This window comes from Panthera tigris, chromosome X, assembly GCF_018350195.1.
Source record: "Panthera tigris isolate Pti1 chromosome X, P.tigris_Pti1_mat1.1, whole genome shotgun sequence".
Classification (NCBI taxonomy): Eukaryota; Metazoa; Chordata; class Mammalia; order Carnivora; family Felidae; genus Panthera; species Panthera tigris.
This window is the reverse complement of record NC_056677.1, coordinates 127062460-127079472: the sequence shown is the minus strand read 5'-3', so window position 1 is coordinate 127079472 and position 17013 is coordinate 127062460. Positions and strand designations below refer to the sequence as shown.

At 41.6% G+C, this 17013-nt stretch overlaps 1 protein-coding gene across 1 annotated transcript in view; it reads right to left on the bottom strand.

The window, feature by feature from the left end:
- The window catches only part of VBP1 (VHL binding protein 1), an 81430-nt gene that overhangs the window by 11671 nt on the left and 52746 nt on the right, over positions 1 to 17013 (bottom strand). Inside the window, 3 exon segments of the mRNA XM_042974444.1 lie at positions 4594 to 4718; positions 12912 to 12947; positions 12949 to 13023. Of these exon segments, the coding sequence (XP_042830378.1) occupies positions 4594 to 4718; positions 12912 to 12947; positions 12949 to 13023 (236 nt within the window).

The following is a 17013-nucleotide window of genomic DNA, read 5'->3' as shown; positions in this document are numbered from 1 at the left end:
CCACAGTATATCCACTAAAAAAAGAAATTGAAAGCCTACCACACACCATACATAAAAATAAATTTCTAGATTAAGACGTTAAATGTGAAAAGCAAAATTTTAAAACTTTTATAAGAAAACATAGAAGTTTGTCTTTTTAAACACAAATAAGGATAGGATTTCTTAAACAAGACACAAAAAAATATTAAGGGAAATTTTAATCGAAAATATTTAAATTAAGAACTACTCATCAGAAGAAACCGTAAGAAAAAAGACAAATCACAAAAGGAAGAAAAATTTCTCACCCATACAGTTGACCTTTGACAATGCAGGGTTGACAAAATTCCCCCATGCGGTCAAAAATCCATGTATAGGGGTGCCTGGGTGGCTCAGTTGGTTAAGCATCTGACTATTGATTTTGGCTCAGGTCATGATCTCATGGTTCGTGGGATTGAGCCCCGAGTCAGTCTTCTGTGCTGATAGCACAGAGCCTGCTTGGGATTCAGTCTCTCCTTCTCTCTGCCCCTCCCCTGCTTATGCTCCTTCTCTGTCTCTCTCAAAATAAATAAATAAACTTAAAAAAAACAAGAACACACATATTTTAAAAAATCCACATATAACTTTTGACTCCCTCAAAAACTTAACTACTAATAGCCTGTTGACTGGAAGCCTCACTGATAACATAAAAAGTCAATAAACATGTATTTTATATAATATGTGATATGTATTATAGACTGTATTCTTACAGTAATACCTGGCGTTTTCTTATTTTTTTCCAGTATTTCAAGGCTATGTGGTTCATCTGTGAGTTTTTTCAAAAGGTCACACATCCTCAAAAAATTTTTATATATGTATGTGTGTATATATATATATATACATACACACATACATATATATATATACACACATATATCATACACATAAACACACACACACACACACCCTCTTACTCCATTTTCTATTTCCTTTGCATTTATTGCCTTCTAACCTAGTGTATACTCTAGTTCTGTTTTCTGGTTGGAATGCCAGCTCCATGAGGACACAAATTCTTATCTGTTTTGTTCACTGATATATACTAAGTATTTAGGATGATGCCACATATTAGGTGCACAATAAATATTAATTCTATTGAACTGTGTGTTTACTATCTACATTCCACTAGACTGCAACATCTCCAAGGGCAGGGACTGTCTGTTTTGTTAACTGATATACCCCCAAATGTACCTAATTAGGAAGACTGCAGGTGCACACTGCAATTTTTATCCCTCACATTCAGGCCTAGAGCATATATAAACCTGGAGTGAGTACCCTACTATACCACACAGTACTAGAGTTAGCAATATAACTTTGATACACAAATTTCCTCCTCTCTCCCAGGATGATCCTGAGGCCCATTTTCCTCTCTATCTATAACCTCCCTGTGGGTGACCTGAAATCCAATGGCTTTATTCTTCTTTTTAAAATGAAAATAAACTTTATTACAAAATTGGTATGTGAGAGGCGCCTGGGTGGCTCAGTCCATTAAGCGTCCGACTCTTGGTTTCAGCTCAGGTCATGATCCCAGAGTTGTGGGATTGAGCCCTGCATTGGGCTCCATGCTGACAGCGCAGTCTACTTGGGATTCTCTCTCACTCCCTTGCTCTCTACCCTTCCCTCACTCACGCTACCTCTCTCTCTCTCTCTCTCTCTCTCTCTCTCTCTCAAAAATAAACTTTAAAAAAGCAGTATATGAATACTGTAGAAATTTAACAATACAGATGACCAAATTTCTAAAAATGCCATATTCCCACCACCCAAAGATTATCACTGTTAATACACCATTAGTGTACTTCCAAATATTTGTGTACATATACATTTTTTTTCCAAAATGAGAGCATACCATAGTGTTTTCTATCCTGCCTTTTTCTGCTAACATTCTCTATCTGTTCATGTCAATAACTTCTCATCTCACTTAATACCCAGCCCATATTCAAATTACCCTGTCACCAAAATCAAATGAGAAAATATGTCTAAAGAAACTTTTGCACTTTAACATAAATGGCACGTTATGCCCAGGTGACCCTCCTCCCTTTAGTCTGCCTCCAAAACTCATACCCAGCCTTCAGAATTCTACAGAGCCATATGCTCTTCTTGGAAGCTTCCCCTGAACCTCCTTGCCCCCCTCCCGATCACACCTTTCCCTTGCTAACTCATTCCTTTGCACTGAAGTATCTTGACTGTTATACTTTATGTACTTATCTTATTTACATATCTATCATGCCACTAGACTGTGTCCCTGTTGAGAGCAGATACTGGACCTGATTTCACCCAAACAGGATCTGGCACCTAGTCGGAATTCCATAAATATTTAACTGACAGAAGAATGCTGCGTTTGTGCACAGCAGATATCCGCAAATATTTACTACAGTGAACTGACTTTATAAGCTGCTATAAAAATACAGGGAAATAAACAAGTAAAAGCAAGGATCCATTTGTCCTATGTCTATTAGTTATGAAATTTCAGGAAAATCATAACCTCTATGCATCTCTCATCTCATCAGAAAAATAAGGATGAACTACAGATTTAAGATGTTATGACCCTAGGTGCTTTGGAATAAGGTCTTCAATATTCATTCTATTATGTTTTCAAAACCATCTTTAGACTAATAACACCAAGTAGTGGCAAGGATGTGGAACAATTGGAACTCCCATACATTGCTGGTGGGAGTGAAATGTGGTATAGCCACCTTGGAGAACTTTTGGCAGTTTCCTCATAAAATTGAACATTATACTTACAGGTCAGCAATTCTAACCTTAGGTAATTACTCAGAAGAAGACAACATACACAAGCACAAAGACTTCAAACGCAATGGGGAAACAACCTAAATGTCCATTGGCAGGCAAATAGATAAAAATAGATAAAAACTGGATGGAACTGGAGGGTATCATGCTAAGCTAAATTAATCAGAGAAAGACAAATATCATATGACTTCACTCATATGAGGACTTTAAGATACAAAACACATTAACATAAGGGACTCTTAAATATGGAGAACAAACTGAGGGTTGCTGGAGGGGTTGTGGGTTGGGGGTGGGCTAAATGGGCAAGGGGCATTAAGGAAGACCCTTGGGATGAGCACTGGGTGTTATACATAGGGGATGAATTACTGGAATGTACTTCTGAAATCATTATTGCACTATATGCTAACTAACTTGGATGTAAACTTAAAAGATAGATAGATAGATAGATAGATAGATAGATAGATAGATAGATAGATACAACTCAGGCAACAACAGATGTTGGTGAGGATGCAGAGAAAGAGCATCTCTTTTGCAATTCTGGTGGGAATGCAAACTGGTGCAGCCCCTCTGGAAACAGTATGGAGGTTCCTCAAACAATTAAAAATAGAACTACCCTATGACCCAGCAATTGTACTACTAGGTATTTATCCAAGGGATCCAAGTATGCTGTTTTGAAGGGACACATGCACCCCCATGTTTATAGCAGCACTATCAACAATAGCCAAAGTATGGAAAGAGCCCAAACGTCCATTGATGGATGAATGGATAAAGAAGATGTGGTATATAGATACAATGGAGTATTACTCGGCCATCAAAAAGAATGGAATCTTGCCATTTGCAACTATGTGGATGGAAATGGAGGGTATGATGCTAAGTGAAATTAGTCAGAGAAAGACAAATATCATATGACTTCACTCATATGAGGACTTTAAGATACAAAACAGATGAACATAAGGGAAGAGAAGCAAATTTAATATAAAAACAGGGAGGAGGGCAAAACATAAGAGACTCTTAAATATGGAGAATAAACAGAGGGTTGCCTGAGGGGCTGCGGGGGGATGGGCTAAATGGGTAAGGGGCATTAAGGAATCTACTCTTGAAATCACTGTTGCACTATATACTAACTTGGATATAAATTAAAAAATAAATAGCACATCACATAGAAAAAAAAAATAGATAAAAATTGTGGTACATACATACAATGGAACAAGATTCAGCAGTAAAAAGAAATTAACCCACTGACACACACAAAACCATGGATGACTCTTAAAAGCATTATACGAAGTGTAAAAATCCTGACATAAAATAGTAGTTACTACATGCTTTCGTTTATATGAAGTTCACAAACAGACAAAACAAATTTATGGTGAAAACAATCAGAACAGTGGTCGGCTCTGGGAGTGGTCAGGACTGGCCAGAAAGGGGAAGGAGGAAACTTCCTACAGTGATAGGAATGTTCTACATATTGATCTGGGCAATGGTTACAGAAGTGGATCCATCTGTGAAAATTCATCAAACTAAAATTCAAGATCTGACCTTTTTTTTGAGACAGAGAGAGAGAGAGAGCGCGCGCGCACATGTGAGCAGTAGAGGGAGAAAGAGAAAATCTTGAGCAGGCTCCACATCCAGTGCGGAGCCCGAGTGGGGCTCGATCTCACAACCTAAGATCATGACCTGAGCTGAAATCAAGAGTCAGATGCTTAACTGACTGAGCCATCTAGGCACCCCTGGATATTTCATTATATGTAAATTATGCCTTAATTCTTAAAACGTTTAAGCCATACAAGATTAACCAAAAAGAAAAAAAAACCTCATGTAAATTTTTACACTTACCTCCTTTTCTTTTGAGCAAGATTGAGCTCCATAAACTTATACTTCTGGTACTGTTCATCCAGCTTCTTCAGTACTATATCTGCAGTCTCATTCCCAGGCTGTTTCATGAAGGAATCCACATCTTCCTTTATTATCAAAAATAACACATGACAAATTTTAGAATTTATACCTCTAAGCTGATTTTTGAGTGCTTCAACTTTATCTTTAAGACATAAAAGAAAAAAAAGAAGCTTGTATTTCCTTTCTCCAAAGGCTTGTTTTTAACTAAAAAAGTAGTTATAAAAAGCATTTCAGACATCGCACATACATTAGGTATCCAATTTATTCTTCCTCCACCTTCCTCTTTTCATTTATATATAGGGAAAGAAAGATGACATTACCTGCTTTATGCACCCCCAGGTGGCCCTAGTAATGAAATGAAAATGGTAATGAAAATTACCAACAAACACATTGCCTAGTCACATGCCCCAGCCACAAAACAACTCAGATTGTATGCCAAAATTATCGACTGAGTTTTTTTTTTTAATGTAGGCTCCATGTCCAACATGGGGCTTGAACTCATGACCCTGAGACCAAGACTCACATGCTCTACCAACTGAGCCAGCCAGGTGCCCCTCGACTAAAATTTTTAATTCAACAAGTTCTGCCACTGAAATCATGTTAAATATGGTCATTTGGTTCCCAAGGCAAGCCACAAATACCTCCTTAAGTATCAACTGGTCAAAATAAAGTAAACCTGAAAGGCAAACGGAACAATCTTTTGTAACAGGAATAATTACGCAAAAAAAAGTAGTCAAACTGAATAGCATTTTTTAAAACGTATACTACATCCTGGTCCTTAAAGAAAAGCTAGTTAATTAAAGAAGGATCAAGAACTGGATGAAAATATATGGAAGCTTTAAACCAAGCCTACTGGAGCTTTCCAGCACTTAAAAGAACGTTTTTCCTTCACTGTACGTTAAATTCAACTACCTTATGGTTTCTGCAATCTCTAGATCATTACTCTTATCCATGCTTACTAGCTATAAGGGAATATTTCAGCTAAAGCAAGACAAGAAGCAAATGAAAGAAACACAGCAAGGGAGTGAACCATGAGGCCATCAAAATTATCGGTCTAACACAGCAAGAGAAACTGAAAAGGTGAGGCTGGGGGCAATGGCTGAACTCTGCATGTAAAATGGAGACACATCTTCCTAGAAGGGTCACTGCAGGAAAGAGATCTAAATTAAAGTTTCTAGCACATGGTAAACGTTACTAGGAGCTTAGAGTCTAGCAAGGAGAATTAACTGTAGCAGCACAGCATTGTGGCTACAACACAGGGCCTGCCTGGTTTGAATCCTGGCTTCACCACATACTAGATGTGTTCACTTCAGGGAAGCTACTGAACCTCTCTCTTTGCCTCAACTTTCTCATCTGTAAAATGAGAATACCTTTTCCTCACAGGGGATTAAATGAGTTAGCATATGTCAAATGCTTAGAAGAATACATGACAGGTCATAAGTGCTCAACAAACATTAGCTATGTGTATAATACAATCAGCTGAGGGAACTGATGAAAGTGCCAAGCATTCTGTCTTGGGGTAGTGGTAGAGCTCAAGCAAAACTACAGAGAGGTCCTATCTGAACTAGATGTTGAGAGATTAAGAGGTCAGCCACTAGGCAAAGGGGAAAGAGACAATTCCAGCAAAGAAAACAAACTACTGCACCAGTGGGAATGGAGAAAAGGATGAGGTCTTTTAAGCAATACAGTATACTACCTCCTATCATCAAAGAAACTAATACATATTCAGCATCTACTTGGAATACTGAAAGTACATATTGCTTCCCACAGCAACTAAGCATTGTTATCCCTATCACACTTAAAGCCCCTGGGGCTCAAAGCGGTAAAATAATATGCTCAACATGAGGCAGTAATTGGGAAGTCGAGGCAGGATTCAAACCCTGGTCTGTTTAGAAGCCAATGTTCTTTCTACAGTACATGTTATTCAAATAATACATAAAAATTAGACTGCTTATATATTATATTAGATTGCATATATGTTATGTCATACTGGTAGAAAGTTAAAGGTCTAGAAAAAATAACCCATAGCAGTTTTAGGGGGAAATGGCATTTTAAGATAAGACTTTATAAAGCGTCAGATAAAGTGTATTCTCTGGAATTAGATTTTTGAAGTCACCTCTCGCTGAGGACCAAGAATGCAGTGTTCAAGGCACTGTGGAAATTGAATTCAACGTCTAGTTATGAGCTTATTATACTATGTGTCAGGCGCTGTGCTAGCACTAGGAGAAATGACACTGAGCCAAGATGACCACCTCACTTTCCTCCCACTGGCAGAGCAGAATGTATAAATAGTGGCTCTGGTGCTCCACAGACTGCCCAAGTTCAAATCCTCAGTCACCTGCTTATGCACTATGACTGGGGGCAAGTTACTTAAGTACCCCAGTTTCATCATCTACAAAATGGAAATGATAATCATACTCGCCCCCCAGAGTTCTGTAAAAGCATCAGGAAAGTGCCTGGCAGTCAACAGATTTTGTCTCTTGTTACCATTAGTTGGGAAATGAATGGAAAGAAATAAATGGTACAAAATAATAACAAAAGAAAACAACTACAAAACTGAATCACCAAATGCAACTATGCAATAGAGTGTATATAAAAGTGGTCTAAATAAAGAATAAATTGGGTCCATCGAACGATGTACGATATCATTAACAAAGAGGTGGAGATGCGGCAATATAGGTACAACCCAAAAGGTCGAGAACACTTCATTAAGACTTTACAGCAGCTCAGTCAGAAGTGAGTGAGGAAAGACGGAGGATCCTGGGCTGAAGGCCAGTCGGGTTCTCTCTCACTCAGTTTTCAAAAACCATTTCTAGAGCAGCCTGATGGAAGAACAGTGTTGAAAGCATCTAGCTGCTTCTCTCTGGTTGGACTTCCGTTGAACTCCCTGTTCTGTGAAGCCTCCAAATTGCATTCCCTGCCTCCTCTCTCAACTGCACACCGTTAATTCTCTTCCAGCGTTAGAATGACGTACCTAAAACCCAATATGACCACATCGTGCCTTTCCGTAGACACTTTCTAACGACAGCCCGATGCCTACTGCACACAGCCTCGATTCCTTAGGACACACGAGGCCTTCGCACTCGGCCTCCACGCTACTTTCCCATCGGTGTCTCCTTCCACTCCGGCCAGGCGGCAGGCCACTGCGCCCCTTCGACGCACCGGTAAATTTCCTACTGTCACACCTGGGCACCAGCTGTTCTGCCTACTCATTGTACCCTAAGTCACCAAAACCGCCGGTCGCTCCAGCCTGCAGGCTGAGTCTCTCTCCGGCTTCTCGCCGCCTCCCCCTTTCCCTTTCCCAGCAGCAGAGGGTGAACACCGGCGCCCGGGGGGGCGGCCCCTCAGACCGCCCCGCCCCGCCCCGCCCCACAGGCCTCACGCCCGGCGCCCCCTTCCCTTCACCGACCGCGTTTCCCCGAGCGGGTCCCGGCACGGTTCAGCGCGTCTAGGCGCCTAGGGGAGAGCGGACGAAGAGCTCCCCCAGGTCCATCACCTCCACTCCTCCCCCCGTAGTCAAAGCCGGGCTGGAGGCGAGAAAGGAAGGGGTTGCCCGCGGGGCCTACGCCAAGATCCTGAGAACCAGCGTGCCTCTTACCACAAACACGGCCTCAGGAATCCCCAGGTGGAGCCGCCGGCCGTTCCCTGCGGCCACTTCTCCTAATCCACAACCGTCCTTAGCAGCCGCCATCTTGGGAAAGCGAGCGCGCGACTAGCCGCCTCTCGAGCCGCCAACCGCCGGTGGCCCCTGATTGGCTCGCTCACAGCTGCAGGCCCGCCCCACTCTTGTGAATCTGCGCGTTCATAGGCGCGCAGGAAGTAGCCCCTCCTTCTCTCGGAGGAGGAGGTGCCCAACCTATGGGTACCGATTGGCTGCGAGCAGGTGAGTGACAAGTGACGAAGTGTCGCGAGGGAGATGCCGGCTTTGCGGGAAGAACCAATGCGGACTCCGGGAAAGAGGGGTACGGGGGATTTTGTGGGTGGGAGGACTCGAGGGCCCTTGGAATCAGAGGTCCAAATGGAACGCCAGTACCGCGCCAAAACGGGCAGCACCCTCCAGAATGGTCTTTGAAGCGACTCGATCCCCCTCTCAGCTTCAAGGTGAACCAGGGACTAGACGCCATCGGGGAGCCTTGGTCTCGGTGCCTTTCTGGTCCCACCATCCCAGCGAGCTTCCTGGCCCTCAGAGAGGACTGGTTTTGTGCCTGTTTCGGTATGGAGCCGTTGGCCCGCTTTTAATAAATACCCAGCCCATTGCACCAACCTTTCCCAAAAGCCACCTTTGATCACAATCTTGCCACCCCAACTCAAACGTTTTCAAAACTTCATGTTCTACATACAAAATCCTAAACTCTTCCGAGGCTTCCAGTCCTAAGGCCTTCCCCAATGTCGTCCGCCACCACAACCCTTTGAAAGCAAGTGCGCTATACAGACCTAAGTAATTATTCTTTGGTCTCCTTTCTAACAACTAACCACCCTGCTCCTTCCTGCCTTTGCTTACATTGGAGTGCTTTCCAGTGAAGCGGTGCTTCATCCATTCACACAAACCCTACCATGAGCCAGCTCCTTGACGAATAAAGGATGTTAGTTTCTCTTACCCAGTGGGGATACATATGTAATGATAATACTGATTAACATTTATCAAAGGCTAATTATGTGCCAGTCACTGAGTATGTGATTTAATCACAGCAAGCCCAGTGTGACAGGGAATATTTTCACCCACGGTTTATAGACAAACTAAAGAACCTTAAAAATGAACTGATAAAGCTTTGGGGTGATTGTGGGGTGGTCCGGAGCTGACAGCCAAGAAAGAATTCTTGAAGATGTCTTTGGTGCAAAAAGGTGATTTTATTAAAGCATGGGGACAGGACCTGTGGGCAGGAAGAGCTGCACTGGGGTCGTGATGGGTAACTGTTTATATACCCACAGGTTGGTGGGGGGGGGGGGGGCTTAGGGACAGCGTAAGTCTCTAAGGAATCTTGGAAGCAAGGTTTCCAGGACCTTGGGGAACTATCTGTTGCTAGGAAAATGCCATTTATTACCATTTAGTAAAACCTCAGTCATGAGACCCTTCAGATGTATATTAGGAAGCCATAAGCTTGAAGTATGATTGCCAGCATATATCCTGGGGCAGTTGAGATAAGGAAGTTTCCAAAGAAGTTTTATACATTAAAGTAGACTTACAGGTTCCTGGGGGGTGGGTCAGGATAATGTTAAGCCAAGATTCTCTTTTGCCCCCAGCAAAGTGTCATCATAGAGGCAGCTGAGCTCCTAGAGGGACGTCACTCTGCCGGTTTCAAGGACTTGTCAATAAGCGGCTGTAGGCAGTAAGGGAACTTAATTTTTCATTTGCCTTAGTTTCCCACATCACCATGGCATGCACTTAAACCCCTGTCCTTTGTTTTCGGGTAGCCAGGAGTGTCTAAGGAATGTCACACATACCCCACCTGGGGGTGGGGTGCTGTTAGCCTGTACTTTGCCCTCAGCTTGCCCCACTCTCCCTCATCATGGGGTGAGGGATGGCTCATTTGTGGGTGGATCATTTGTGGGGTGCCTGGATGGCTCAGTTGGTTAACCATCCAACTTTGGCTCAGGTCACAATCTCGTGTTCATGGGTTAGAGCCCAAGTCGGGCTCTGTGCTGACACCTCAGAGCCTGGAGCCTGCTTTGGGTTCTGTGTGTGTGTGTGTGTCTCTGTCTCAAAAACAAATAAACATTAAAAAAATATTTTTTTAATGTTGACAGCAGTAATTTCTGGCTACAATTTGAAGTCCCTGGATTTCTCCATACATTGGCAGCAGGAAGAAGTGGAACAGTTGTTTTTGGAAAACTTTTGGCAGTTTTGGGGCACCTGGGTGGCTCAGTCAGTTGAGCATCCAACTTCGGCTCAGATCATGATCTCATGGCTCGTGAGTTTGAGCCTCGCATCGGGCTCTGTGCTGACAGCTCAGAGCCTGGAGCCTGCTTCGGATTTTGTGTATGTCTCTCTCTCTCTCTCTCTCTGCCCCTCCCCACTTGCACTCTGTCTCTCTCAAAAATAAAATAAACATTAAAAATTAAAAAAAAAACCTTTTGGCAGTTTTAATTTTAGACAAACACCTATTCTGACTCACCCATTCCACTCCTATATATTTACCCAGGAGATATACCCATGTTTGTCTGCAAAAAGATTCATACAAGCATGCTTGTAGAACTTGTATGGGCACATTAGTTTAAAATTTGGCTTAGGGGAGCACCTGCGTGGCTCCATCGGTTAAGGGTCTGACACTTGGTTTTGGCTCAGGTCATGACCTCACAGTTCATAAGATCAAGCTCTGCATCAGAATCTGCGCTGATAGCACGGGGCCTGCTTGAAAGTCTCCCTCTCTCTCTCTCTCTCTCTCTCTGCCCCTCCCCCATGCTCTCTCTGTCTCAAAATAAATAAATAAACATTTAAAGATATTTTTTAAAATAAAATTTTGTTTAGGGGCACCTGGGTACCTCAGTTGGTTAAGCATCCGACACTTGGCTTGGCCTCAGGTCATGATCTCACGGTTCGTGGCATTGAGCCCCACCTGTGCAGAGCCTCCTTGGGATTCTCTTTCTCCCTCTCCCTCTCCCTCTCCCTCTGCCCCTCCCTTGCTTGCACTCTCTCTCTTTCTCTGTCTCTCTCAAAATAAATAAATATACTTAAAAATAATAAAATTTAGTTTAAAAATAATGAGTAAGAAGAAAGATTTTCAGATAAACAAAACTGAGTTTATCACAAGCATAACTAAACTAAATGAACTTCTAAAAGATGTACTTCAAAAAAGCGAAAATAATTACAATAATTACAAGAAAGAATAGCGAACAAAGAATTTGTAAACACATGGCTAAATCTAAGCAAAAACTGTTTCTGTAAATACTAATCCCTTTTTTTAAAATTATTCTCAACATGGGGCTCAAATTCATGACCCCAAGATCGAGTTGCATGTACTACCAACTGAGCCAGCCAGATGCCTCATATAAATACGAATACTTTTTATCTGGGGGGCTAACAAAACGGGACAGGTCTAAAATATTGGACCACCATAGTATGTAAGTTGGGAGCGAATGGCCTTACAGTTTAAAAGTGTTCTATGGTCCTTGTGTTATTTGGGAGGAAAAATTAAGATATTAACTTTAGTTTTTGATAATTTTGCAGGATACAATTTCAAGAATAACTATTAAAACAAGAGAAGTAGAGTGCGTCAGCTCTAAAACATTGAATTGAAGAGTCTCAAAAGTACTGATGGTTCAAATGAATGTTTACTTTACTTGGCAGATGTGGATGGTTCAGTTCAGGCTTTAGAGAGATCATCACCTTTTTGTTCACCTCTGAATATGAATCTTTGTGCTTTGATACTTCTACATGGATTGTGTCTGCATGAAAGAAAGATAGATATGTAAGTCTTTTATCATTTCTACATATTTTTCCCTGTGGTTATAAAATAAATTACAGATTTTTTACACCAACTTCTGGTCCACCTTAGTATCTAATACTTGAAGCTTTGTCAGGCCTCCTAAGACAAATATTCAGGAACTAGGGGACCCAATACATCACCTAAAGACTGAAGGAAGAAAATTCTAGAAAATAATACTCTGAAGCAATGACACTCTCCCATATGCTTCAGCTACATGCATCCACATTTCCACACTTGCATGCACTTCTACGCTGAAGCTGTTTTCTCTAGCTGTGATACAAAACTTCTATTATCCATACATCTACTAGTTGAAATCCTCCCTGTCATTTGATACTCATTACCCTGGAACATTTGATCCCTGACTTAATCATCCCCTCCTTTGATTTCCCATGGTGCTTTGTGCTTTCCTATCTGTTTATCTGTTTATCTGGAATATCCTTTCCCCACTCCCTTGACAGGCTATCTATTTTTAAATCTTAGCGATCAACTTAGAGAACACTTCTCTGGGAAGTTGTTCCTGAAATCTCCAGGCTGAGTTATTTATCCACCTGTCCAGGACTGAGCCAGTTGGGTTTATTGAATGAAAGAATAAAAGGACTGCTGGGTAAGTATCAGAACCCAGCTGAGGTTTAACAACACAAGTTTGTAGAGGACGAGGTCTGCACAGTTTGGTGTCTTTTTATAATGCTGAAAATGTTAGAATTCATTTTTCTTCTATGAGACAAACAGTACACAAAAGATGTGTAGATTGTAAAACTCTCTTCTGACACTGGCCAAGCCTCCAGTGATTGTACATCTCTGCCAAGGCCCTAAGCAACAACAGTTCAAACATACATTATTTCTTGTGGATGGAGTAGAAGGGTTACTTGCTGGTCTCTGAGCCTGGTTGCGTATAACTAGTGGGTTGAGGTACCATTCGGTAAGGAGCTCCCACTGGAGTTTGAACCTATGAATTTAAATGGAAAAGAAAACAAAAAGTGAAAACTTAATTACCATCTAATTGCTCTCCCAATACGATAGTACCAGGAGCACAAGTAGCCCCTCCAGAGTAAATACGACACTTAATGAACATCAACTGAAAGGAATGCTAACTGCCAGAGAGAAAAGTAGATGTGAAGGAACTGCTGGTGAGACGGTGTGAAGGAAAAGAACTCAAGAATAGTTCTAGAAAAGGAGGCATGAATGAACTACCGATAAGGCCTACAGAGGACTCTTTATGAGAATAAGATCTCCTACATTGCAGGGCCAATAATCCTCATGGGAAAGAGAAGGGAAATCTGTAAGGTGGACATGGAACATGTTAGATATACAACAATATGTATGGATCTTTGATGAAATACTTTAGTACAGGCATGCGATTTGATTTGATGATTTCCAGGTCAAACGTGAAGGATATGTAGAACTTTTCCTGGTGGAAGGAATGAGGGAAGAACAGGCAGGCACACCAGGTAATGGCGGTGAGTGGAGCCAGGTAGGCATTCGGGGCTAAGAATTGATAGCGCGTCAGTTGTTGTTTTGACATCTCTCTAGTTTGTGTTACCTTTCTGGTGACCTGATAAGCTCAGATTTTTTCCCCCAGCTTTGTTGAGGTATAACTGACAAATAAAGTTGTATATATTTAAAATGCACAACATTACGATTTGGCATTTGTATACAGATTTTAAAATATATTCAAAAGATGAAAGAAGGACATTTAATGAAAGACAAATATGAGGAGGTTTCACAGGCCCATTAAGATAAGACTCTGGCCATTTTCCTTCCCTGTTTAAACCTCTTAAATGCATCCTCACTAACTACAGATAGTGTGAAACTCCTCAGCAAGTCTTTCCAAGCCTACTGCTTCTCTATCTTTATCTATTGCACTTTTTCCTCACAAGTTGAGGCAATATGGGCTGTAGTTAAGGACAACTGGGTAAATTAGAGACTTGAAATGACTAATATCTAAAGACTAATGATTAATGTGTTGACCTGCTGAGAGGTTTCTGGTGATATGCACAGGACTGTGTCCTTGGTCTTCCAGATTATCTGTATCTAAGGTATCAATGAAAATATAGATGCCATGCTCATTGAACATGTGGATAACATATATACTGGAAGGGATAATAAACATATTAAATAGACTCAGAAACATTAGTGTACTTTCCAAGCCAGAGATAGGATCCCAAATGAATAAGCTGAAGTTTAACAGAGAAAATTGTGAAGTTTTGCTCTTGGATCTTAAAAAATCCCCAGGGGGATATTGGGAGAAGTGAATAGGGGAGAAGTAAAAATGACTAATAGAATTTTAGTTGATAGTAAGGTTAAGTTTTAAGGTTAAGGTTAAGTTTTCCTGTCTTTCTTGTTGTCTTAACACCATGGCAGCAATTGAGAAGCAGCCCCCACCTCTCTGCAGGGTACAGGGCTGTCGCCTCTGCAGGACCAAACAGAGGGCTTGCTATGACTTCCCGTCTTACAAACAGTGCTGCTTAGAAATCATCAAGATTGCTCTTGCTCAAGGACTGAGACCTTGGTCCACTTCCATGATTCTATCAGATATTGTACCCTGGAATAGCCCCATGCAGTGACCAGATGGGGCACCTAATCCTTCTAGGGAACCTAGGTGTGTATGCCTCCTTCAGTTCACCTGGGTCTGTAGTTACTCATGCCTGAGGGGTGAGATCCCCATTCCACAGTCCAGCCAATGCTAGGTACAGCTTTGTACTCATTCACGCAAACTCCCTAGGAAATGGGCCCTATTCTGTTCACTTTGGGGGGAAAATTTTGTGATATAACCTGGCTCTTTTCGTAGCCTTTTAGTTTTTACTTTGCGATCCACACATTTTGCTTCAGTCTCTGTTATATACTAACAACACATGCCATCTGGTTACTGTTTCCTAACCTGGAGTCTACCTTTCAGTGGTTGGACCCTAGCTGCCTATCCTTTCCTGTGGAGTATCCCAGCTCTACCCCCATTCCCTTATATTCCTATTAAGTCTACTTTCTCCAGGCTTGGGCCCATACTTACTTCTAGCATATATAGACATACCTAGCATCATATGATACTCCTCTAATCCTCTTTTGGAGCTTAACTGGCAAATATAGTGAATTATAGAAGTTGCACAGAGAAGTCCAAATGAAGACTTAAAAGAGCTGTGAAGTCAGCAAAGGAAAGCATTAACAAAACAAAATGACAACCAACTGAATGGGAGAAGATATTTGTAAATGACATATCTGATAAGGGGTTAATATTCAAAACATACAAAGAACTTATAAATGTCAACACCAAAAAACCCCAAACAATCCAATTAAAAAATGAGAAGACCTGCAAAAGACATTTTTCCAAGGGAGACATCCAGGTGGCCAACAGACACGTGAAAAGATGCTCAACACCACTTACCATCAGGGAAATGCAAATCAAAACCACAATGCGATATCACCTCACAGCTGTCAGAATGGCTAAAATAAAAAACACAAGAAACAACAAGTGTTGGCAAGGATGCAGAGGAAAAGGAACACTCGTGCACTGTTGGTGGGAATGCAAACTGGTGCAGCCACTGTGGAAAACAGTGTGGAGATTCCTCAAAAAGTTAAATATAGAACCAGAATATGATTCAGTAATTCCACTACTGGGTATTTACCCAGGTAAAATGAAAACACTAATTCAAACAGATAGATGCACCCCTGTGTCTACTGCAGCATTATTGACAATAGCCAGGATGTGAAAGCAGCCCACGTGTCCATCGATAGACAAGCAGAGAAGGAAGATTGAATATTATGCAATCATAAAAAAAAAAGATGAGACTGTGCCATTTGCAACGACATGAATGGACCTAGAGGGCATTATGCTAAGTGAAATAGGTCAGACAGAGAAAGACGAATACCATGTGATTTCACTTATATGTGGAATCTAAAACAAAACAAAACAACAAATAAAAAGCAGAATCAGATCTGCAAATACAGAAAACAAACTGACAGTTGCCATAGGGGAGGGAGGGAGGGAGGGAAAGAATGGGTGAAGGGGAATGGGAGATAGAGGCTTCTAGCAATGGAATGAATAAGTCATGGGAATAAAAGGTCAACATAAAAGTGCACAGAGAATATAGTCAATGATATTGTAATAGTGTTGTGTGATGACAGATGGCAGCATAATGTATACACTTGTCAGATCACTAAGTTGTACACCTGAAACTAAAGTAACATTGTGTGTCAACTGTACTCAAATAAAAACAGTATTTTAAGAACCCTAGAATTAAAAGAAAAGAAAACAGGTATGAGGTAGGAGGAAAACTAAGAGAGTATGGTGTTTCCAAATCTAAGAGTGTTTCAAGAAGCATTCCTCTTCCCTCACTGGCCACTCCTTTTTTTTTTTTGAAAATGTTTTTAATGTTTATTTTATTTTTAACAGAGACAGAGAGAGAGAGAGAGACAGAGTGTGAGTGTGGGAGGGGCAGAGAGAGAGAGGGAGACACAGAATCTGAAGCAGTTTCCAGGCTCTGAGCTGTCACCACAGAGCCCAACGTGGGGCTCAAACTCACGAACCGTGAGATCATGACCTGAGCTGAAGTCAGATGCTTCACCAACTGAGCCACCCAGGTGCCCACGGCCACTCCTTTTCTACCTCCTTTGCAAGTTCCTCTGCATCTCCCTGCTCCGTGAATGACAGGTCATCCCAGGGCTCACTGTTTGGATCTGTGTTACTAAAGATCTACACTGACTCCTAGGTGATCTTATCTACTCTCTCATGACACTCTTCAGGGCTTTCGCACCGATGATTCCCTCTCCCTGGAATTGATCTTCCATGTGGCCTATTCCCTCTCCTCTTTCAGTTTTCTACTCAAGACTGAGTCATACTCTCAATAAAGTGTTCACTGACCAGCCTATTTAAAATGGAAACCTACCCCAATACTCTTACTCTTCCCTGCTTTAAATTTCTTCATAGAATGTGAAGAAATTCACC